This window comes from Cornus florida, unplaced genomic scaffold (assembly GCF_030987335.1).
Source record: "Cornus florida cultivar Cherokee Brave unplaced genomic scaffold, ASM3098733v1 CherokeeBrave_3.0.0_Hap2_Chr07, whole genome shotgun sequence".
Taxonomy (NCBI): domain Eukaryota; kingdom Viridiplantae; phylum Streptophyta; class Magnoliopsida; order Cornales; family Cornaceae; genus Cornus; species Cornus florida.
The window spans coordinates 11,244,770-11,270,630 of record NW_026775577.1 but is presented as its reverse complement, the minus strand read 5'-3'; the positions used below and the strand labels follow the sequence as shown (position 1 = coordinate 11,270,630).

Sequence of the window (25,861 nt, the reverse complement as noted above, 5' to 3'; positions counted from 1 at the left end):
TGTTATACTAAATTGCATTAAACATGGTCCAAGTGAATTGTTCGAGATGATGATATTTTCTGAATATTTAACATGGGTTAAATTTGATTTTCTCCTTCTTTTTAATGTCGATCTTATCACTATTCTTTATTATATATAAGTGAGAAATCTTTACTGACCAAAAGGGACACGGCCCATAAAGGGAAGAAAGGTGCAAGCGCAACCAAAAGAAATACAGAGAAGCCCAAGGACCAATGGCCCAAACCCAACCCAACTAGTAGGGCTTTTTTTTGGTATAATAATAATAAATAAAAAAATGATAACATTAGGTAGGGATGAAAAGAAAAGAAAGGAAAAGAGAGAATATTGTTAATCACTTATCATGTTTGGTTGATTTATAAAGGAAAAAAATCACTTTTGGGAAAATAAAGGAAATGAACTATTTTAATGAATTTACTATCATAAGTTTTTTTTTGTAGATTTTGTTCCTTTATAAAAATAAGAGCAAAATTAATATTAACAAAATTTTATTAAAAATGCTAGCATTTTATTGTCTTTTTTTTTCTTTCTATTTCCTCCCATTTCTGAAAGGATAACAAAATCAATACATGATGCCTAAATTTTGTCATTCGGGATCCATCATCTCCCTTTAAAAATCTATACTAAACATAGTATTTCATTTCTCTCCATTACCAGTCTTTTGTTTTACTTTCATTACCCTTCAACCAAACTGAGCCTTAAGTTGCAAAATGGCCTCTTTCAGCATAAAGCTGAAATCATTACTAGAAAAAATGAAACACATTCGTGGATACGGGCACGTGTCCCTATTATATTTGTATAGGCATGACTAGAAAAGGAAGGTTTATATATATAATGTTTTATACAATGTATTAAAAGGATGCAACATGAATTTATCGGGATAACAAAAGTTTAATGGTGTTTTCTCACCTTTCAAAATAAGAGAAATTCTATAATATTTGGTGGGTATTTGGACACTTGGTACCTTGGCCTCCCGATCAAAGTTTCTAAGTTATATTAAAACTCTCCACTTCTCCATTTATTAAATAAAACAGAGACCTAAGTTTCAATTGGGAGGGTTCCAAATATCAAAATATTTTTCGAGTATTGTAGATTTTCTTCCAAAGAAAAACGTGAAATTCAAGTCCATACGTTTAGTGTTTAAGTCCCAACACGACATGTGGGTGAAAAAAAAACAAACCAAAAAACAAATCAAAAAATAATAAAAAAACACAAAACATGAATCTGGGATATTTCCCTCAGCCGCATTGGGGGCTTCAAATCTCTGCCCATGCACATACGGGTCAGGTGAAACACTGCGAGCATTGTGTGGCACTTTTTTAGATCTCTTTCCAGTACGCTCTACTTTCTTCAAGACCTTGTTTGGATCAACATAGCCACTAACTGTTACCCAGCTTTGCTTTTGGTTAACCTCCACAGATTTCACACCTAAAAGCCAATGACACAGAGATTATATATATATATATATGAGATGGGCTTTATATGTTTTCTTATCTATGTGATGGAGTTCGACCCTCATTGTAAGCATTTTTTAATGTATGTAAGTATTAATCGGAAAATAAATAAATAAAATTGGTGTTTTGGATATATATATATATATATATATATATATATATATATATATATATATTCAACTATCATGATTGCTAACTAGGAAAAAGAAAACTATAATGATTGCTTCCTTATATGTTAGAGAACAATGCCACCAGAATGATGGAAAAGAGCTTGAGAGAGAGCATGTATATGAACCTTTCATGGACTTGCCAGAATTCTTCACTTCCCTTTCGCATCCATCAGAGTCCATTTTGACTTTAATTTCAACTGTCTGCAGAGGCAGAAAACACAACTCAAACCATCTGTTTGAGAGAGAATTACAAAGCAAACTGAAGAAAGCAAAAACATGTGTGTGAGTGTGTGTGAGAGAGAGAGTTGTTCATTATACGCACATCAAATTGAAGATGGTTGGCTGGAGGTATGTTCGAATCAAAAACCCATCCACCATTCCTATATCTCAACAACTTTTCATCCGATTTCACCAGAATCTTTTCATCCGATTTCGCATTTATTTCATTCACTTTTGCCATAATCATTTCATTCACTCTCGCCAGAATCTTTTCATCCGATTCATTCATTTTCACCAGAATCTTTTCAACCGATTTCACAACTATTTCATTCACTTTCACCAGAATATTTTCATCCAAAAATATTTCATTCACTTTCACCATGATCTTTTCGTCCAATTGCGCATCTATTTCATTCATCTTTTCATCCCATTTCGCATCTATCTCGTTCATCTTTTCGTCCAATTTCTCTATTTCATACACTTTGACCAGAATGTTTTCGTACAATTTCTCTAGTTCATTCACTTTCACCAGAATCTTCTTGTTATCTCTTGTCTGCAGAGCTTGCACATAGATCTGAAAGAATCTCTCAAGCGAAGCTACAAATTTGATGAGTTTCTTTGAGTAGATAGCCCTCATCACGCACTTCAATCCAGTAATTTTTGAGCACTTGCGGACCAGCTCCGCCGTCTTTTTCAAGAGATCGGTGAACATTTTGGTTTCTTCCTCAAGAACGTCCAATTCTCCGTCAAACTTCTCAATATCACGTATGATTGGTTTGAGTGCATTCAGAATTGATACAAGCCTTTCGAGTTCGGACTTGAAGTTGATGGTCTTGTTTTGGACATCCACAAGAAGTTTCAGTACTAGACCAAACAGTGCTCCCAAAGCAGCCCCTTCAAACAACCCCCCCATCCAGATGTTTTTAAGAAGAACAAAAAAAACCCTAATTCACTGAAAATCAAGATGATCGAATTGGGTATTCTCTCAGTAAATCAAGAACTTCAGAAGGAATGTTTTGGACTTCTCACAAGCTTTTCTGATTTTTTCTGCAATTCAGGAAAATACAATTCATGAGAAAATGTCCAAGGAAATTTCTCCTAGTTGAGCTAGTTGACCAAATAATCCATAGAAAACCTTATAGTTCATGGCATTTGATAGCATTTAAGAAGTCTAAGAATGAAAATTTTTACAAAAAAAAAATAAAAAAAATGACATGAACAACTAGCATATATAGAATCAAATTCCTATTAAGTAGCTACAAATAATTGGGAAGGCAGATGATCTACCTAGCTTGAGTACTGGTCGAGGAGATTCCAAAAGCCAGCAGATCCAGAGTTGCCAGGAACACGCTATACGCGGTCAATGCATATATATATATATATATGAGGAACTTGCTGGGATGGCACTTCAGTTGCTGAGCAGTTGACTACAGTAAAGACTTATTTTATTTTATTTAATCCTAGCAACGATAATTAGTAGCTAGGGGGTGAGTTTTTAATCATAGGAAATGATTAGTAGTCAGGGGGTGAGGGAAGCAGGTCACTAACTCTTTACCACCCACCGTCACACCTTACGAAAATGACTAAAATAGATGTTTCAGATGACTTTTTGATAGTTGAAACAGATAATTCGGACTTAAACTGGTGTAGAATTCTGAAAATTAGGAGTTTACGTGCTATTTTAGAAAAAGTTGTAAGTATGCTTAAAGAACTTTTAAACCAATACAATGAAAAAAGAAATTATTGCTATAAAAAATGGGCGCGAATTCTCTTAAGTGAATTCCTACGCGGTCTCTTGCAGTGAGCTCCTAAGTGGTCTATATTTGATTACGTCCTTCTTCATTTAACAGTTCTTGAGATCCCGTTTGACAATTACAAAAAAGTGAAATGTCTCGCGAATAAAGTAGTAAACTCTTTTTGACTATAATTTATAAGTAACATGATAGGAGTTTAAAAAGTAACATCGCCACTTAAAAATTGAAGGTTGTTGATAGTCAAATACTTCATAATCCCCTTCAAAATCCTCTTTAAATTAACATGTGACTATTTTTTTTAATGTTCTATTTTTTATGATAAAATTTAACTTAAAAAATATATAAATGATATGTTGAATTTAGTTAGATTTATGTGTGATTATTAGTTTTTTAGTACTACGTGAATACTTTTTTTGATGGTGAAGGTGGTGAATGTGACAATTAATATTAAACTTTATTAAAAAAATTTCAAAGATATGTTAAATAATTTATACCTAAGTGTATGATTTATTTAATTATTTATTTATTTTTTAATTAGCACCAGGAACTCCCCTAGGCAGGATCCCTTCGGGACCCACCTTAAGCTACAAACCTGGGGGTGTAGAGCCTCACCCCAAGGATACACTGGATTAGTCGAAAGACATGGATGGCTTGGGAGAAGTCGAACACTGGCCTAGTGTGTGCAAGTGCCAAGCTCCTACCATCACAGCCAAGCCCCGGGGGCTACCTAAGTGTATGTTGTTGTTGTTGTTGTTGTTTTTTTTATTTTTTATTTTTTATTTTTATTTTATTTTTATTTTTTATAAGATACGGCTGTTTTCATTATTTTTGGAAATATCAAGTGTTTTGTTTGTTTGTTTAAAGTTAATCCAAGTGACTTTAATTTTGGTTTAAATTAACATGTTATAGTGTTTTTAAAATACTTTAATTTCAAATAATAATATAAATGATATGTTGAACGGAGTTACGTTTATATGTAAAATTACTTAATCTGCATTATATGGGTACCTTATTTTGAGGGTGAAGATGATTTTTCACTTTTTTGTAATTGTTGTATCCAAATGTTGTCCTAGTGTCTGTTAAATGAAGAAGGACGTGACCAAATATAGAGCACTTAACACTCACTTTAGGGGACTGCATGGGAAGCTCACTTTAGAGGATTCGCGCCGATAAAAAATAGCTTGTTTAATTTTAAAATCTTTATAAGACCTCAACGATTTCTAATTAAAACTGATTATAAGTATTTCACAACTTTCATGAAGTCTAATTTTGACAGGTGCATGAGTAAAGGAAGATTACTAGATGGAGACAATGGTTTGCTAACTTTTGATTTGATGTTGAACATATTGTAGGAGCAACCAATAATCTACCCCGACGCCCTTAACACGCGAGATGGCTTGTACACTCCGTGACAATTCTATCCGAAACAAAAATAGTGATAGCCAAATAAATTAATGATCCATAAGGATAAAAATAGTGCACGGGTACCGTTGTAGTTTACGGACTTAAAAACCCGCAAGGGAAAGTTCAAGGACCATAAATTTAACAATGAAACTTCAGTTTCAAATCTTCCGAAAAGAGATGGTCCTTTGAAAAAGACTTTGGTTGACAAGTTTAAGGGCAAACACTAGCCGTAAACGGCATGGGCCAAAAATGGTAAAAACGACAAAAACGGCATGGGTTGGGCACGACCCAAAAACTATGGTCCTTTAAAAACTATGATCGTAAACATCAGCTGTTTTTGGCATGGGTCGCTGGAGACTATGGTCTGGGTCGCTAGATGTCATTTCAAATACGGCATAGGCCAAGAAATTTCTTGGCGTCGTCCGTGGGAACAATGAAGATTGATTCGATCACAACTGATTCATGAAGGAGAAGTTTGATCTCTAGAAGGTGAATTCAGATCAGCAAGATCGTGGTCTGTCTTGTAGAGTGTTTGTTCTAATTGATCTTTGGAAATTGGAATCGGATCTAAAGAATCTTGATCTGTTTACCGAGATTAGATCTGAAGAGTTCACGACAAGAATAGAATCAATAGATTATGGATCAGATCCGGTGGAAAGAGATCGAAATTTAGCTGGTTTGAGGCCAGATCTAGTGAGTTTGCATTAGTAGAGGTCAGATTCGATCAGGAATTCACGGTTGATAACTCTGCTCCGATCAGGAACGATGATTGGAGGTGAGAGTTCTAATCCACAAGAAAATGGCCAGCAAATGAAGCACGATGAGTTGATGAGCATGATCTAAGCCCTGCGAAGGGAGAATGCAGAATTGCGCGCTGGAATAGAGTGTTGAGAGGTTCCGGCGATTCCACAACCAATTCTAGTAGGAAATCGAGGTATGCAACCTGATGTTGCTCACCAAGGCGAGCAGGAGGGCTCCAAATTGTAGGAGCCGTCTCCCCCTTCTTAGAGCCAGCTCCAAGGGGTTAGGGAGCCGGCTCTAGGTAGAATAGAGCCTGCTCTTTTATTTTAGAGCAGGCTCCCTTGGTCAAGACACGTTTGGATGCATTTTAGAGCTGTTTGGGCACTGTTTGGGCTAAGTTTGAAATTCTAAATGGTTTTAGGGACTGGAATGAGAATTCTAAAAGTATTTTCAAGGGTTTTTAATTCCTCTAATTGTATATTTTGGTTCATAGGGCAAATGGAATAAACAGTGTAAAAATAAGTGACTTTGTACGCTGCTAACGGATAGGAAGGACTAGTGCGCTAAGTTTTGTTTTAAAAATTTAACGGACTATTACATGGAATCTAAATATGATATTATGCTATATTAGAACTCATCATGAATAATTTATCCTAATATGCTAAGGGTTTTCACAGTGTGGGAGTTTTAAGTAATGACACACATTATTGGCGATTGTAAAGTATCTAGTTGTGTAAATTTAATTTAGCAACTTCGATGACTGGAGGATGGTTCTAAAATCTATGTTAGATACAGAATAGGGTCATGTATTTATTAGACCTTATTTGTGCATAGGTTGGATTTTAATTAAGGAACTAATAAATTAGGTTCCATTAATTAAATGGAGATTGTTATTTTAATGGTTAAACTATTCTTTATGTTTCAGCAACTATTGGTTAGTACTGTGGATTTTTTTGAGTTATAGTTTGGCATTCTCAGCTTTATAATTGACTCTTACTATTGTTAATATTGTCAACTGCTGGACTGTACTATGGGTTAGTTGAAATTTAATTAAATGAATTAAATTGTCAATAACATCGATGGATACTGGATCTTAACTTGATGAATTATTAAACTTTGTCTCGTTAATTACATGGATGGATTCTGGATTGCAAGTTGATGAACTGTTTAAACTCTGTATATCAACTATTTGGATTACGTGGGTATGATTTGATGAACTGTTGAAAATGTTGCATCATTCAAGGATCATTTGCATTATATGACCGGTATGGGACGGTGACATATCAGGGATGGATTAGATCAAAAAGCTAAGTCCTACCCCTTCATACATAAGGAATGGATTAACTAAAACAGTTAAATCCTACATGGATGCATGTCCTGTCAACTAAAACAGTTGAATGACATAATGGATATTTGTTTTATCTTTCTGCACTAGGAAGGAATTTATATATATATTTATGGTACCGTGATACGAGCTTGAGTCTCCTGATCACGGTTATGGTGCGTATATCGCAAAGGTTGAGTAGCTGGATATAGCTAATGTTCCTTGGTAGGTCTAGGTACTTGGCCGCTAGAAAGCGTGTTTTATATGTCACCTTCTACCCAGGCTGAACTATGTTATAGGCTAGTGAGCATTCTATAGTGTGTATTTATATATCTATGGACTATTGTAGATATTGCCAAGTTATCTAGGATGTATCTGCGTATCGGGTTTATGTACGGATTGTAGTAGATTGGAACTTGCATGTGGGTCTGACCCACTTCTATTTTTCAGGTATTCGCCAGTTCCAGCTTAGAGTTTGATCTTGTTGATGCAGATACAGACACTCACTCTACCGGTTACATAGGATTTCCTTCCTATTATGGTTTTGGATTTTAATTCTGTAGATTTATCTAAAGATTTGTATTTAGGGGTCCACCAGGTGGATTCCTGAGTTGTACGGATTTAAATTATATTAAATCATTATTTAAGGTTTGAGGATTTTCATATTAGTATTCTTTCTGTTTATTATTATTTAAATCTTACTTCAGTTTTATTCCTGCTTGTTTACATATTGATTGTTTGGTATCCCTCGGATCTGTGCTCGGACTTGATCACCCGTGGCTCTAGAAACGAGGGGTATCACAAAAGATGTCTCAAGCCTGTTTACAATGAAGCAACACGAAAACGAGCGACTCCAAGCTTTCCTCACCAGGTTCAACCTCGTCAAGAGCATGGTAATGGAATGTCATCCATCCACGGCAGTTCAGGCGTTCAAGCTGGCAATGAATCGAGGGACACCGTTCCACACCAGTCGGTGGTGAATATGCCGAAGACCATGGACGAGCTGAACGAGAGAGCTGATGGTTTCGTGCGTTTAGAAGAAGAAGAAGCAGTTAATGCAAGGAAGACGTTGATTATATCGCCAGAGGAGAAGTCAAAAACCAAGATTAGGCAAAAACAAGTTCCACCACAGCGTCAGACCTCCTGGAAGGCAGAGAAGAGGCCTAGAGAAGAGGAATTAGTCACTCTACTTAAAGTCACTCTCGCAAGGTTATATCAGGAGAACAAAGATAAGTTTTGCTCCCCTCTACCAATTAGACAACCTCTCGAGTAGAGAGATCAATCTAAACATTGTGTTTTCCATAGCGATTTTGGTCATCAGACTAACGATTGCAGGAACCTAAGGAGGCAAGTGGAGATGTTGATAGTGAGGGGAGAGTTTGTAGGATATATTAAAGGGCCGACAGTGGAGCAGAACCGACTGGTGGAGCAAGTGAAGAGGAGTCAAAAACCGAGTTACCAGAACGCATAACCCGTTCGGATAATAAATGCAATTCACGGCTGACTTGAGCCGACCAAGGAATCAGAAAAATTGCTCCGAATGCGTCTTCGTCAAGCGTAGATGAAGAGAAGGATAGGCAGCGTGAACGCTCTGCACCAACAGAGCGCATCGGTTCAGATAAAATTCGCTAGAACAGACCTACTAAGAGTATAGGTACCACATGAAGATCCTCTGGTCGTCAGTTTGACAGTGGCAGAATGCTTGGTACGCAAAAGGAAAACAGTTCCCAGTGTTCTACGTTAGCAAAACAATAGCCGAGCCGAAAAAATGGTATTCAAAGGCCGAACGAATAATCCTATCATTGGTAAATGCAAAAAGGAAACTCAGGCATTATTTTAAATCCTATCCAATTGTTATTCTGACCACTTTTCCTATAAGGGTGATCCTGCATAAGCCAAATCTATCAGGAAGAATGACAAAGTGGGCCATAGAGTTGAGCTCATTTGACATAATGTATGAACCCAGAACGGCCATCAAAGGACAAACGGTGGCTGATTTCCTGCTAGAATGTGATGCAGAAGACATAAAGGAAGATTTTGAAGGTTTTTCATGGAAGCTCTTTGTGGATGGCTCTTCAAATCAAATGGGGGCAGGAATTGGGATCAAACTGCAAACGCCGTAGGGAACTGTAATACCCCTAATTTTAAAAGGATAGTCTCGGCATTTTATTGAATGTTTTATTGCATTTTTGGCTTATTTGTTTATTTTCTTATTTGTTGGGCTGTGTTTTATTGAATTTAATTATTTGTGTGTTTTTGTTTAAATTGAATTATTTGTTTAATTGTTTTTATTTAGTTAAATTATTTGTTTTAAACTATTCGTTTTCATTAATGTATGTTTAGGTGGTAATTTAATTGTCTGTTTTCATTAAATGTTTAATTAGGGTTTTATTTTCTGTTTAGGTAATTGAGTTTTTGGCCGACTAGCTTTATTTGTTTTTAGTTTTTCGTCTCTTAATATGATTAGAATTAGGGTTAAAGGATTGGCCTATAAATATATCTGTATTAATCTGCTAAGGGTTTTAGAACCCTATACACGTACTGGAGGTAGAGAGAAAACAGAGAGAGACTTGAGAGAAATAGAGAGAGGAAAATTAGGGTTTAGCTGGGACTAAGGCTGAACCAAGGAAGGATTGAAGGGGTGTTGTATGTGTGTGGAACCAAGGAGAAACAGAGGGATTAGAACAGTGAAGGATCGCCGAAAAATCTAGGAAGACGGCGCAGAGATTTTTTCAAAATCTCGTAGGCAAGTTCTATTCCTAACTCTCTCCCTTTGACTTGTGTTCTTTACATGCTTAACATAATTCCAGGAGTAAATAAATGTTAAATTAATTTGGTTTGCATGATTAGATTCGTTTGAAATAGTATGTGTTTTCATGCTTAGTATTTGTTTGTTTTGCGTTTGTTTGCATAATTACTTGTTTGAATTAATGTAAATTGATCTCTATGGAATTTTAATGTTTTTGGATCACACTGGGACATAATTTTAACCAGTAGCAGCCTTAACAATTAAGGACAGATAAATTGGACGACGTCGGAGATGACACAGGTGAAGGAAAACAAGCAGATTAGGAAAACTGGGCAAAGAGGCGGCTCCCCACAAGGGGAAGCCGGCTCCAGTAAGTGTGGAGGCGGCTCCACTCAAGGGGGAGGTGGCTCCCCATGTGGGGGAGGCAGCTCCACCCCCTTTTGTTGCATTTTTAGCGTATTTCCGGACTCTGGGTTGGTTCTTGATGCTACTGAGGTATTTAGAAGCTGTAATTGAGAAGTTTAGTTGATGTCTAAGATCAAATTAAAACTTCAAAGGGCTTGATAATGCATGGTAAAACAATTAATGTTTGATGCTTGAACAGTATATAAATGTTAAGTAAATTTGTGAATTGTTTTTGGAGGTGGAGGATTTAAATTGCATAATCTTATGTGTAGTAATTTATCTGTGAATGAAATTATTGTTTATTCATGATTCTGTGGTAAATTATAAGCATATTAAATTACAGAATGATTATATGCTTATAATGGATAAGCTGATGTATACATATGTTAAGTGTATTATCAATTCTTGGATAACTGTGTAGTGTTATAAAATAAGCATGTGAATTTATATATTTTATTATGCTTACTTGGAATTAATTGATGTTTACATGTATGATCTGTATTATCAATTATTGGACAGATGGATTGTATGCACCGGTATGAGACGGTGGCATACTAGGGACGGATTAGTTTCAAAATACTAAATCCTGCCTATATGGAATAAGGGAATGGATTATAAAATAAATCCTACTTATATTTAAGTCAGATCAACTAAAACAAAGTTGAATGACTAACTGGATTACTTGCTATGGATATGTAAGTCAGAGTAATTGAACAAGCTGAATGGCTTACTGGATTTCTTATGGATGGATATGATATGACTTTAAATATATGTTTATGGTACCGTGATATGAGCTTGAGTCTCAGAGTCGATAGTTAGGGAGCGTTTATGCAGTAGGATGCGTAGCTGGCTATATTGGTTGAAGTATACCCTGTTAGGCTTAGGTAGTCATGCCCACTCAGGTGCATTTTGCATGTTGCCTTTTACTCAGGTTGAGACCCTCATCATAGTCCAGTGAGAGTCCCATAGTGTGGATATATATATATATATATATATATATATATATATATATATATATATGTACGGACTATATAGTTATTGTTGAGTTGGTTAGGATGTACATGCGTATCGAGTCTTTGTTGGATTGTATTAGGATGGAACTTGTTCGTGGGCCTGACCCACTTCTATTTTTCAGGTATTCAACAATTCTAGTCTTAGGATTGATCGTGCTGAGCAGAGACTATCAGTTACTCTTTCGACGACGTAGGACTTCTCTCTGTGGTTGAACTTTGGATGTTCTTTTAGTTTACTTTCATTTCAGTTTGGTTTTAATTAGTGGTCCACTAGAGATGGATTCCCGAGTTGTTAATTATTGGAGTTTTTATGGAAGATTGGATTTATGGATTTTAATTTTATTTATTTAAGGATTTTTAAACTTAGATTTCTTTCAACTCTTAATTATTTATTTCTTATTTCATTTTTGTATTCCGTGTTCGTTTTTAAATATTAATTGTTTGATATTTCCTCGAGTTTGGGCTTGGGCCTGATCAACCCATGTCTCAGATCCAAGGGGTATCACAGGAACCACGCTGAGTTAAGCGGTCAGACTTGAGTTCAGCGCAACCAATAATGAGGTAGAATACGAAGCATTGCTGGCTGGACTGAAACTGGCAAAAGAATTGAAGATCAAAAGTTTAGTTGCTTTTAGTGATTCACAACTGATCATTCGACAGGTGACTGGAGAGTATGGAACCAAAGATGAGACAGTGGAGGCGTATCGCTCTACCGTTCTACGCAAAGCAAAAGACTTCGACCAGATTAAATTCATCCAATTGCCGAGAGAGTATAATGAAGATTCCGATCGGTTAGCTTATGGTGCATCAAGTTCTGGAGAAACATTGGCCAAGGTTATACCAATTGATGTGTTATTTTAGCTATCTATCTTTGAGGAACCGTCCGGTTCGGACCCTCGGCAAGTTAATGTCATACCATACAAGCTGAACTGGATTGACCCAATCATGACTTTTATAAGGGATGGTGTGTTGCCCGAACCGAAAAATGAGGCAAGGAAAATCAGGTTGAATGCCGCAAAGTATGCTATTGTAAACAATCAGTTGTACAGATGGTGTTTTTCGAGTCCGTATCTGAAATGTGTTACCCCTACAGAAGCTAGGCAGATCTTACGAACCATCTATGAGGGTGTATGTGGCAATCATTCAGGAGGAAGATCTCGGGTGCATAAAGCTATAACACAAGGTTACTTTTGGCTGAACATGCCGCGAGATGTGGAAGAATTTTCTAGAAGATGCGATAAGTGCCAAAGGTTCGGACCATTGATCCACCAACCACCTGAAGACTTGCACGTAATGGCCAAACCATGGCCTTTAGCGCAATGGGGGATGGATGTGGTTGGCCCTCTGCCGACCGCGAGGTCACAAAACAAATACGTTTTGCTAGCGACAGATTACTTTACCAAATGGGTGGAGGCAGAGCCATATCCTAGTGTGACCCAAACTCAAGTAAGACGTTTTATCTGGAGTAATATTATTTGTCACTTTGGCGTACCAAGGTCGATCATTATAGACAATGGAACTAACCTCGACAGCAAACAAGTGAGAGAGTTGCTAAAAGAGTATGAAATTAATCAAAAGTTGGCAACGATCAGCCATCCGCAGGCAAATGGTTAAGCTGAGATCACGAATAGAACAATCTTTGCTTGTATCAAGAAAAAGCTTGAAGATGAAAAAGGGAGGTGGTTGGACGAGCTTCCGAACGTCCTGTGGGCTTATAGAACGACCCCAAGACGGTTGACCGGAGAAAGCCAATTCACCATGGCGTACGGCACCGAGGCGGTAATACCGGTCGAGCACTTAGTTCCAATTATTTGAAGCTTAGCATGGAATCAAGAACAGAACAATAACATGTTGAAGTTTAACCTCGATTTGTTAAAAGAGAAAAGAGATGCAGTGGCAGTAAGGCTCGCGTCTTATCAGCAAACACTTATAAATAGCCACAACAAAAAAGTGAAGTATAGAGATTTTGCACCTCACGATTTGGTGCTGAAAAAGAAGGTAGGGATTGTCAAAAAGATGATGTCACCATGGAAAGGCCCATACAGAGTGGCAGAAGCCATAGGAAAGGGGCCATACGTGTTAGAGACTATTGCGGGAAGATTGATCAACAAACCATGGAATGCCATATCTTTAAAAAGGTACTATCAGTAAAAGTTGAATTCTATTCTGAATAATGTTCATTTTGAGTTACACGCTTATAAATGTATAGAATATCCAAGATTAATGAAAAGAGTTCATTTTATTTAAAAGTTGATTTAAAAAGAATTTTTTCTTAGCAAAGTAAGTGGTAAGTGGCACTACGAGCTGAACGCCAAATACTTGCACAAAATAAATTCCAAGTGGCAAGTGGCATTCTAGTCGAGCGCCAAACACTTAGTAAAGTAAGTGGCAAGTGGCAAGTGGCACTACGAGCCGAATGCCAAAAACTTGCACAAAAAATGAAAATGCCAAGTGGCAAGTAGTGTTTTAGCTGAGCGCTAAGCACTTAGCAAAGTAAGTGGCAAGTGGCACTGCGAGCTAAACGCCAAAAAACTTGCACAAAAAATGAAAAATGCCAAGTGGCAAGTGGCATTCTAGTCAAGCGCCTAGCACTTAGCAAAGTAAGTGGCAAGTGGCACTACGAGCCGAACGCCAAAAACTTGCACAAACAATGAAAAATGCCAAGTGGCAAGTGGCAGTCTAGTTGAGCGCCAAACACTTAGCAAAGTAAGTGGCAAGTGGCACTACGAGCCGAACGCCAAAAACTTGCACAAAAAATGAAAAATGCCAAGTGAAAAGTGGCATTCTAGCCGAGCGCTAAACACTTAGTAAAGTAAGTGGGAAGTGGCACTACGAGCCGAACGCCAAAAATTTGCATAAAAATGAAAAGTGAAAGTGGCAAGTGGCATTCTAGCCAAGTGCTAAACACTTAACAAAGTAAGTGGCAAGTGGCACAATGAGCCGAATGCCAAAAACTTATGCAAAAATCAAGTCAATTGGCGTAATGTTACCATTAATGAGCACTAGATGCGTGCCGAAAGAGAAAAGTAACAAGAGGATATTAAAAGTCAGAACAAGAGTTGGCAAAAAATTATTCATTTTATTCAATTCATACCAGGTATTGAGTTACAAGAATGAGGTGCCTTGATGAAATGAATAGAATACAAAAATTGGCACCTCTATAGGGTCTTAATTAGCCCCATCTGCTCCTTCAGCCTCCTGACCACGCTCAACATTCTTCTCACCATTATTAACCATACCATCTCCTTGGGGAGGAGAGTCAAGCTAGATAATCAACTTATTTTGTTGAGTTCCGCCCTCAACAACAGTTGCAGGAGGAACCATAGTACATAGAGAAGGAATATCTAGAGGTTGATCAGATGGTGGTCAGATGGTGGGATAGAAATGACCCCAGAAGATGCAACCTCTTTGCATTCTTTAAAGATACGCTTGGCAGGATTAGGGTCCGGGTCAGAATAAACTCCGGGGGGATTGATTTTCAATTTGGTGTCAACATCATCCAGGCCGGCACAAGAACTGGATTAACCTTCAGGAGGAGAATGATCGGTGTAGCCGTCTCTGTATCCTTCTATGTACCTGAGGGCTCTAATCCAAGAGAAACGAGCATGGAGCACCCTCATTCTATCATCAACCCTGCCAATGATGCCGAGTAGGGCATCATGTTTATCCGAAATTCTCTTCTCAAGAGCCAGCCACATGGCCCGTTTGTCATCCAGCGAGTATTGAAGATTATCTCTTTCAGCCTTAAGTGCTTCTCGTATGGTCTGCATAACGTTCTTCTTAATTTGAAGAGCATTTCTTTTATCCTGAAGGGAGTCTGTTTCTTTCTTCATAACATCTCTTTCTTTCTCAACATTCAGCTGCACCATCAGTTCGGCATTTATGGTGCTGATGATTTTGTTTTCTTTGTTGGCCGAGTCAAGTGCGCTGGCAAGCCTACATGCCCAAGTGTTGGATGACTCGACATGCTTTTGCATTGTTATCATTTCGAATAGAGTCTACAAACAGATGCACGAATACTAATTAAGCCGAACGCATATTTAAAAAGTTAAGGTATAAAGGCTCTTTTGATCTTACTAGATGAGGGATGAAAAATTACCTCCATAGCAGCCAGGGGAAAATGGCTGAACGTTTTCTTTTGGGTCAGAGCTTTAGCCACCTTGATGTCTTTTAGGGACCACAGATGCTTATAATAGGCTAAGGTGGTCCGGCCCTCTTTGAATATGGTCTTGTTGGAGTTGACGACCGATCCATCCGCTAGGATAAACCGAGGAGTCCATGGAACTGCTTCAGAAGGAGAAGCGGCAGCTTCACCAGTTCTAGAGGTATTGGTTGTCCTGTTTTGGGAAGTTGCGGTTGCACCTACCCTAGAGGCTCGAACCTTCCTTGATAGAGGGATGTCATCCGGGTCAGGTTCGCTATCAGGCTAGGGTCTTTTTTCTCGGTCTTTATCCGGAACAAGCACAGGGGCGTTGGAAGGGTTTCTTGCCCTTGGAGTATTGTTTGAATTGATAGGTGGAGCATTGACATTGGGGTTGATAGCAGGTACAACGTTCGGAGTGGTACCAGAAGTGGTGGCAAAAGTAGATGCCGAAGCCGGAGAAGAAGCCAGAGCAGGAATGGCGACGTTCCCTGGGGGGTTTTTTCTTCTGCTGAAAAAAGGGATCTGGATCTAATCCATGAGAGCACCCAAGAGTGATATGTCACTAAGGTTCTCGGATACGAGGAGTTCCGAGCAGGAAGGAACGTTATTCAGAATGTATTCCTTCAGGTGGTTGGTCCTATCTTTGCAAATGTTGTAACTCAGTTCGTTACGAAGAGTACTTAAAGAATCGCAAAGAAAAGTATAGAAGTAGGGAATGCAAACTTCACAAGGGCAATCACTGTTGTGGTTTTTATACTTTTTGTATGAAGAGACAGAGCATTCACCAAAGGCGCTCGGGATGGGGTAATCCCTAGCAGTCGGAGCAAACCAAGCCCTTCTAACCCCAACTATGTTTTTCTTCCACCCTTTCTCGGAATTAAGTTTATCTATACAAATGAATCTTTTTTCAATGGGATAAAAATGATAGTACATGTCATCCAGTCTAATCTTATTGACCTTATAGCAAAGGAGAAGATCTATGATATCAAGATCTAAACCCCTGTCACGGTTTAGAAGCAAGAGAACGGACAAAACCTTAAGAAAATTAGGGTTTACTTGCAGTGGGGAAAGTCTTAGCCTATTAAAGACGTAATAGAAAAAAGGGTGCAAGGGAAATCTAGCAACGTTCAGGTGAAGGAGGAAGAACAAGATTTTACCAGGAAGAAGACCTGCACCGGTTTTAATGTTCACATTTTTGGGGCACTCCCTAATAAGAATATTGCTGGGGAGTTGAAGTTTCATGCGAAGAATGTCTAGGTCGATGGTCATGGCAAGGGCAGACGGGATCCTCAAAGAAATGTAAAAGATTTTTAGAAGATAAAGAAAAGCGAGACTAACCTTAAAGGGATTAAAGATTGCAAAAAATGCTGCAAGATGGCTAAGAAGGGAGAACCTTTCATAAGAATTCACCGGAGAGGATTTGATTTGCTTGGGATAAAACAGCACTGAGTTGATTGACAACAGATGTGACAGAGACAGTAGAGAAAGTCGAAAGTACGGATTGGAAAGTACGAATTGGGGGATTTATAAAGGAGAAGTGGACCCAGTAACTGAGACGTCATGAAAGTGAAGAAATTTCAAATTTCAAAACATCAACTCCGGAACCGACCGCTTGATCCCCCACGCTATCATCTCGAGCCGTCAATTCATAATTTAATCCCTTTGATAATCTTACCCTAATTAATTAGGGAGGGATTATGGGAGCAAATGAGGATGCCAAAAAGGGCATGGGCCGGGCATGACCCAGACCGCTAGAAGTGGGTCTAATAAATGGCATTGAGCCGAATCAGGTCTTCACAAGTCAGGCCAGGAATGGAAGATAATGCTGAAATCCCGATCATAAGAATTAGGCCCATGGTTAAGAGGAGCCCAAAAGGGCAGCCTGATCCAAGGGGTTAGTTAGGAAGCTTCAAGAAAGTTTGTAACAGTCTATAAATAGGCTGAAAATAGAGGGGAAAAGGGGTTGGAAAAAATTCTTGAAGTGTAAAGTTACTCTGTCAAAATAGAGAGAAATTTCTTGCATCTTCAAAGAGTGAACCTTTTGTACCTTGAAAGAGACCAATTGCTTGGTGGGTCTGAAGGCAAATGGAGCAACAGAATCAGTAGTAGATGAATTAGCAACAAGAAGATCTTCTTAAATCATTTTTAAATTAAACCCAATTTTTTTTGAGAATACCGAAGAATTATTCTTTGAAAATATCGCCTTTAGTAGGATGAAAAATCCTACAAATATTTTCAAAACAAATAAGAAACACTCTCATTGTTCTCAAAAAATATCTTAGATTCCGTATGAAATGAGTTCAAAACCCAAGATGCAAAACATATGCTTACTACATTAAAAGTGACAAGTAAGTATATTACTATGCTCCAAAAAGAATGTAGGAGGCTAAATGCATTAGAGATAAACAGGGTTACACTTAAAATTACTGATGCTTCTATTCAAACAGTAGAAATTTAAGAACTTTCAAAAGAAGAAAAAATTATTCATGATCCAAAAGTCTGGACCACTTAATCGGTGGATTCTGTAAATTTAATTTATTAAAAGGCATAAAAACTCACTATGCACACATTCTTAAAGATTATAGGAACACCAACTAGTGCTCACCAAAAATAGCATGAATTCACTAAAAGAATATGGAATTTTAAAATTCTAAGTTGCTATGTTACTTAGGGACTCAGTCCTAAGATAGTTGGGCTAAGTTTCACAACTGGTCAACAACTGTCCAAAAGAGATCACAAAACTAAATCTTATGCTTTAGAAAATGGATTATTGACAAGTTTTCAGTATCACACAGAAGAAGACACGGAAGGAATGCCAGCATCCATCCAGGAAGCCTACAACACATTCAAACTAAAACGACCACTTCATGTTGAGGCCATAACTGCATCACTAAAGTGGAATGAAATCAATTATTATCCCTCGATTCATCTTATAAGACTACACTTAACACCACAATGGTTGGAAAATATCGTAAATGAGAACAAGCTAAAGAAGAGAAAGCCCGAATACACGAGTGATCATGATATTCAAGTAAATCGGGCCGTAGGGATAACTATGATCTAAAAAAAGCTTAAAGAATCATGGACACTGAAAGAAAAATGGACCAGCATATTTTTTGGAGACAGAATAATAATTCAAATTTCAGCATTAAAAAATAAAGAAAATTTTGAATTAACAAAAGCCATTAAGCAAGGCAGGTTAGTAATTACTTAAGAAACCAAAGAAATAATAGAAGCTATGAATAAAGAAATTGATTATCAAATAATGAATTATGTCATTGATGTCATGGATGATGATAATCAACTAGATGACATTGGAAACCAGAATCTAGACAATATGATGGAGTATTAACTGTCCTCCTCCATACCAACTTTCTATCACAACAAATGCCTTCCAAAGAAGAAACAACCAAAAGAAAAAACATTTTCAAAAAAGCACAGGCTGGAAAGAGTGTCAGTTTGTAATAAAGTTAGATTCAAATTTCAAATCCAAATTCAATTATATAGATCTGTTTCAAGTCCGGGGCCTATAAAAAGGCTGTTAAGGCATTGTATGAGGCATCAAAAGCCAGAGAGTGAGATAGGGTATAGTAAAAGTGATTTTTTTTAAGTTTGTGTGTATTAGTAGTATTTTTTTTAAAACTTTTGTGTAATATTTTAGAATGTTTAAGTACTATGTACTGAGATTTCTTTCAATAAAATAAGTTAATGTGTTTCCATAAACTCCTTTAAATACTCCATAGAAAATCTTGAAGTAATATTTCTTTTGGTCTTTTATTCTGCGAATTTTTATTCATTGTTCGTTAAACCCGATGAGTCATTGGTGTTGGTAAAAGGGTGTTCAAAACAATTCTCCAGTGGAGAAAGTCCAATAAAGTGGTGGTTGTTAACCTCAGAACAGAAGAATTCGAAGAATCAGAAAATAACTTCTTAAAGGTTAGTACATTTAATAATATTATGTAGGAGCGTGGTGGGCATATATTAGATTTATTTCATGTTTTAAAACTGTTAGGTTATAATAGTTATGTTTTGGGTCATTATAGTAATATAAATTGTTGTGTGGTCCAAAGTAAAAAGGTGAGTCCATGAATAAGAAATAGTTTGTGTGATCTTCCCATTTATTGTTGTTTCATGACTCTGACTTCATGATAGTGTAATATTCACCCCCAAAGCCCACCTCCAAAGCCTATGTATTGATAGTTATCCCTATAAAAAAAGAGAAAATTATGTACAAAAATACAAGGGGCATACCCCGAGTCCAAGAGCAAGGCCCAACGCTGAAAAGGCAAGAACACATTAAGGCCACAGGCCCAAACAAAATCCAAACTATTTAAAACACAAAACAACCGCCAAATTAATTAACCAAATTCTGCTTCAGATAGCTAACAGAAAGCATATAACAAGGCATGATTATCAACAGATAGAAGGGGTATCCTTGTCATAGAGAAACCCAACCCTAAAATATATGATCCCGTTCACAAGATTCCTGCAAGATATTAAAGGTTAAGAAAAAAAATGAAGGGTAATTTACACAGACCTCCCTTATGGTTTACCATAATTATAGGTAGCACCCTTTCTGTTTCAGAAATTACGCGGACCTCCCTTACTTTTGAAAATATCCTACGCGGACCTCCCTTATGTCTGACGGACCGTTAAATACACTAACAGACCTCTCAAAATTACTGAAATACCCTCTCCTTGGCATCTGAAATTACTAACTACCCATCAGCTTAATTAAAAAAATAAATATTCCGCGCTATCTCCTCCCACCGTCGACGACTTCTTCCATCGCCATCTCCTCCCACCGCCGGCGACTTCTACCATCGCCATCTCCTCCCACCGCTGGCGATGGAAAGGCTATCATCTATTTGTTACCATCAATTTGTTCATTTCTCATTATGGCAAAACTCCTTCCTATTGCTATTCCTTCCTGTAAGTGTGTGTGTGTATATATATATATATATATTACCATAAAAATATACAAGTAAAATTGAAAATAAATTAAATAAAAAGAGATTAAAAAAAGAGAAAAGCATGGTAGTAGTGTTCTTACAGCTAGAGCCACCATGCCGGTGATGATCCCGGCTCTTATAGGTGCTGATATGTACTTGGGGTCAAAGTTTAAACTTTGAATGGATAGAGGATTTATTCCTCTGTTCAAGTCACCAACTTGTAATATTTAATTATAAATGAAAATCCAAAATTAATAAAGTTGATCTTTTATTGATTTCAGATATAATGATAGGACGTTAGCAAGAAATATGAATAGAAAATTGCAGGACAATGAAATTAGGGATCCCAAAAATGGAATTAATTCAAAGTCCAAGTACTTTTCACCTACAATAGGCAAATAATGACATGAAAATACCTAGTGGTGATAAATTTAGAGGGAGAGAGAACTAACAATTTGGATGCCATGTCTTTCTGCTTTAGCAAAATATGCATAGAGACAACCAATTATAAAGGTCACTATCGGAGCTATAGCTGATACCCAAAATAGCTTTGGTTTCATTTGCTTCTGTAATCCATTTTTTTTTTTTTTTTTTTTTTTTTTGGGTTAGTATTTAGTACATATATACACATATATATGCATGCATATATAGATAGACAGAGAAAGAGAGATTACCACATATTTGGTGAATTGAAGGAAACAAAGGAAGATAACACCCATAAGCGCGCTCTCCCATCTCCACTGTAGAATTAGTTTAGTAGTAAGATATAATTAATTAAGTAGTAAGATATTATAAAATTAAACATTTATTGTAATTTGCAACCGTTTAGAGGACATTAATTTGGTCATGTGGCACTTACATAAATACTCACACAAACAGAGGTTATAATGACTGAGTAATAATAATATCTCAATTTTCCGTATCCCAAAAGAAAAAGGTTTTAATTAGAATGGTAACGGGTCATAATGTTTCAAATTAATGTTACTGAAAACATAGGGAATGGAAAAATCATTTATTTAAGGAACCGGAAAGTCCATGCATGGACAGCAAGATATATGTATATATATATATCAATTGGTAGGGACAATGGTATTTTTGGCATTTTATGAAAAATAGTAGCTGATGTCATCATTTCCTGTCGTTGACTGCCGTTGACTTTAACAGAAGGGAGATTCGTGTAGGATATTTTCAAAAGTAGGGGAGGTCCGCGTAATTTTCGAAACAAGAAAGGCATTGTCTGTAATTATGGCAAATCATAAGAAAGGTATGTGTAAATTACCCAAAAATGAAACACCTATGAGATTTAATCTCGTCTCGTGGATACAAACAAGTGTGTCTCTTTATTGCATTTGTATACACATGCTTATGATTTAGAAGCAGCAATAATTCACATGATCGAACATGAATTTGTGTTTTCGTCGTTGAAGACATTTCCCATTCTCTCCTCAGGCACTTTTGGGGCAGGTGGAGCATTGTGAGCATAGCTTGCAGGTGCTCTTTTGTCATAGTAAGGCAATGATTCAACTCTTTTTCCACTACTCTTTGCTTTCTTCAATGCCTTGTTTGGATCAACATTGCCACTAACTCTTACCTAGTTTTGCTTTGATTTCACACCTAAAAGCCAATGTGTGTGTGAGAGAGAGATTATGATAATATGTGTACAGGTAATATAACATCTTCTCCTTTGAGGGGTTCAAGCCTCATAGTGGCATAGTGGACATTTGTTGGTGTGTGTGTGACCATGTGAGTATTAATCACAAAAAATACAAATAAATAAATAATATTGCTGTTTTGGCTATATATAGAAGCGTGCTGCTATATATATATATTCTCAAGTATCATGATTGCTTTGTTATTTAAGAAACTATATATATATATATATATATGCAACCAGAAGGATGAAAGAGCATGTATATGAATCTGTCATGGAATTACCATAATTCTTGGCTCTCTTTTTGCCTCCATCAGAGTCCATTTTGCCTTTAGTTTCAACTGCCTCAGATAGAAAACACAACCCATCTCAAAAAAGTTAAAATCAGAGCAATGTACAACCAGCAAAACATGTGTGTGTATGTGTGTGTATGAGAGATAGAGAGAGAGAGAGAGAGATGGAGGGGGGGGGGGGGGGGGGGGGGGGGAGATGAGGGTGGTTGGCTGGAGTTAATGAGTACTTGCATTGGTTTGCATTTGCTTCTTGTGGTGCACACATTGGCATCTATTAATTCCATTCTTTTTGGCATTCACTCTTGCATCTATTCCATTCACCTTGGCATTTATTTCATTCACTTTGGCATCTATTCCATTCACTCGCACTAGAATCTTCTTGTTGTCTCTTGTCTGCAGAGCTTGCACATAGATCACAAAGAATTTCTCGAGCGAAATTGCAAAATTGATGAGCTTCTTCGAGTATAGAGGTCTCATGAAGCAATTCAAACCAAGGTTGTTAAAATTGGGATTCTACGTAGAATCGTTTTGGTCTCCGTAGAATGGAATTGTAGAATCGAATTGTGAATCGTAAGATTCTACCAAATTGTGAAAAAACAATTGAAACTAACTTCTTAAACAATAAAATCTGTAAAATATAACAAAAATAAGGCAAAATTACACAACCAAACATATCTAACCTCAACATAGTCCATCAAGGGATAAAATTTGACATTTAAGGGATATTTTTTGTCCCGTAAATAAGTAAAAAGACTTCCCCCAAATTTTTTTACCCTCCCCCAAATTGTGCACAATTAAAATTACACTTAAAAAAATTATATACATAAATAAAAAATAAAAAACCTCATTCACATTTCCATTATGAAGCATTTCATTATTAAGGGAGCAAAAAATATATAGATAAATAAAAAATAAAAAAACCTCAAACACAGACAAGCCTCAAACATAGGCGAAGAGGGAACGACAAAGAAAAGGGGAGCCGCGACGAAGAAGAGGGGAGTAGCGACGCGAGCGGCGAACAAAGGGGAGCGATCAGTAAGCAGCGATCGACGAAGACCAGCGACCTGTGAGCAGCGACCAGCGAGCAGCGACTGGCGATCAGTGACGAAGACTAGCGACCATTTCTACCAGCGAGCGAACAAGGACGAAGGTACCATGTTTTGCCTATTTATGTGATTTTAATCTGATTTATGTGACTGTCCAGTGAATTCCCCTCTTCTCTTCACCTATGTTTTAGTGTATTATGAAATTTGGGTTAGTCTTTGACGGTGTATTATGAAATTTGGGTTAGTCTTTGACGGTGTATTATGAAATTTGTAGAATCGCTAGAATTGTGTAGAATCGTATGATTCTACAATTCTACCCTCGATTGTACCTTAATTCTACCAATTGAACGATTTTGTTAAGATTTGGATCGATTTTGGATTTTGAATCGTAGAATCATGCGATTCTATGACTCAGAATCAGGATTTTGACAACCATGCATGATTCAAACACTTAATTTTCGAGCACTTGTGGACCAGCTTCGCACCCTCTTTCAAGTGATGGGTGAACATATTTGTTTCTTTCTCCGGAATGTCCAATTCTCTGTTCAACTTCTCGATTTCACGTACAATTGGTTCGAGTGAATTCAGTATCGATACAAGTCTTTCGAGCTCAGACTTGAAGCTGATGGAGTTGTCTTTGACATCCACAACTACTTTGAGTAATTCACTAAACAGGGCTCCCAAAACATCTCCTCCAATCAATGCCGACACCGTCTATAGGTTTTTCTCTGCAGAGAGCATAAAAAATCAATTCACTAAAAATCAAGAATTTCAGAAGGAATGTTTTGGAGGACTCAGAAGTTTTCTCCCAAGTTTCTCTGATTTTCCCTGGAATTCAGGATTCAATTCAAGAGAAAAGATCAAAGGAATATAATTATGTGTCAACAAAGTATATTTTGATTTGTGAAGTGGAATAGAATATTGTCATTCTTCGATAAGTCACTAATCATATTAACTCGGATAAAATCCCGCCTTAAAATTAGTTGCATCTTAAGTCACACAATTATTTTAAAAACTTAGAATTTTTGCTTAGGGCCAAAAAAAAAATAGTAATAAAAAAATATATATTTTTTTTTTTCAAAAACAACATAAGGGTCAAAAGTAAGTATACGTTTTTTCTCTTTTACGCTATATATAATTCATTAGTTCGACCCAAGATTGGATCCGGCCAAAAAGTCCATTACTGAATACATTAAGAACTGATCGAAGCTGCTGTCACAATAGTAAATCAAGAACAGAAAATTAACAACATACATTACATGAATTGATGAAAACAAAACTATTCATATATTATAAAAAAAATGTCATTACAATCAATCAGTTGTTGGCATCTTAAAGCGACAAACCGGACAAAAGTTATTAATTTCCAGCCAATGGACAATGCAATCTTCGTGGTAGATATGATGACAGGGCATGCGGGTGACTTTGGACCCGAGTTGAAATTTGTCCAAACAAATCACACATTGATCCATGTAACCCTCGATTACTATCGCTTTCTCCAAAGCTTGAACGGATGATTTACTTGCCGGCACAGTCTTTAACACATTGTCATCGTTGTCATCATCGCTATCGTTATCATCATCGCCATCGTCAATCCTCGGCCTACACAAAACCACTATGTCCATGAAAAGAAAGGGTACGCTAGCACTGGAACTTGCTTCAATACCCGAGATAATGTGACTACGACATATATGGTCACTTATGTCACCACGGGTCCACAACTAGGGAGAATGGCACGAAATATATGGTGAGGATCGACGGTGACTGTGACCGTAGAGAGGTATGTCGAGAAGGGTGGGCTAGTACTAGTACTAGTAGTAGAACTTGTGTGGTTGTCGATAGTTATGGCGCGACAACCAGAGAGAATGTTATGAAATATATCGCCCTCATTGAGGTTGATTCCAAGCGTAGAGAAGAATTGAGAGAAGCACGATTGTGCTTCGTCATCTGACAACAATACGGTGTTCGAAATTGGGTATTTTGTTCTTCTCACCGCCACACTTTCTTCTAAAGCAAAGGCATGGTTGTACCACAATTTGTTAACTCGCCGGCGGCAGTAATGTATGGTCAAGATTAAGATGAGCTTTGTCGAAACACCACTCAGTCTCTACGTCATACATGTCCATGTCCATGCAGAAGTATTTGGCCTAGTGAAATAGTACTGAAGCTAGAAGGAATCTATATATATATATAAACTGTGTCTCGCAGTCCTTGTTGGAAGGGAGGATCTACAGCGGGTGAGGACAATAGACTCCTTGTGTGTACCCCGTCCGAATGAAAAAGTGTTCAATTTTAGGGTTGGATATATATATATATATATATATATATATATATATATATATATATATATATGTAATACTATAATAGTTCGGACTCAAATTATAATGGTTCTGAGTAAGGAAACAAAAATGGCCCATGAATCACTAGCCTCCTTCTGTGTATACCCTTCCGAATGAAAAAGTGTCTTATTTAAGGATTGGATGCATAGTGTGTGTGTGTATATATATATAGATATATCTACACG

The 25,861-nt window shown here is 37.1% G+C and overlaps 1 protein-coding gene across 1 annotated transcript; it reads right to left on the bottom strand.

Annotated features, from left to right (window-relative positions):
• Nucleotides 1-889: 889 nt before the first annotated feature.
• On the bottom strand, nucleotides 890-2,904 carry LOC132267463 (uncharacterized). Its single transcript, XM_059768623.1, has 3 exons — nucleotides 1,965-2,904; nucleotides 1,768-1,843; nucleotides 890-1,446 (listed from the first exon to the last, which is right to left on the bottom strand). The coding sequence occupies exons 1-3, from the start codon at nucleotides 2,772-2,774 to the stop codon at nucleotides 1,064-1,066; spliced, it is 1,269 nt and encodes a 422-aa protein (XP_059624606.1). The 5' UTR covers nucleotides 2,775-2,904; the 3' UTR covers nucleotides 890-1,063.
• Nucleotides 2,905-25,861: the final 22,957 nt, after the last annotated feature.

What these genes read in the sequence shown, in the direction of transcription:
- LOC132267463 (XM_059768623.1), bottom strand. Translation starts at nt 2,774, where the DNA reads ATGGGGGGGTTGTTTGAAGGGGCTGCTTTGGGAGCACTGTTTGGTCTA. An exon ending in CCAACCATCTTCAATTTGAT is followed by an intron (nt 1,844 to 1,964) that starts GTGCGTATAATG and finishes CTGCCTCTGCAG; the next exon opens with ACAGTTGAAATTAAAGTCAA. An exon ending in TTCTGGCAAGTCCATGAAAG is followed by an intron (nt 1,447 to 1,767) that starts GTTCATATACAT and finishes ATTGGCTTTTAG; the next exon opens with GTGTGAAATCTGTGGAGGTT.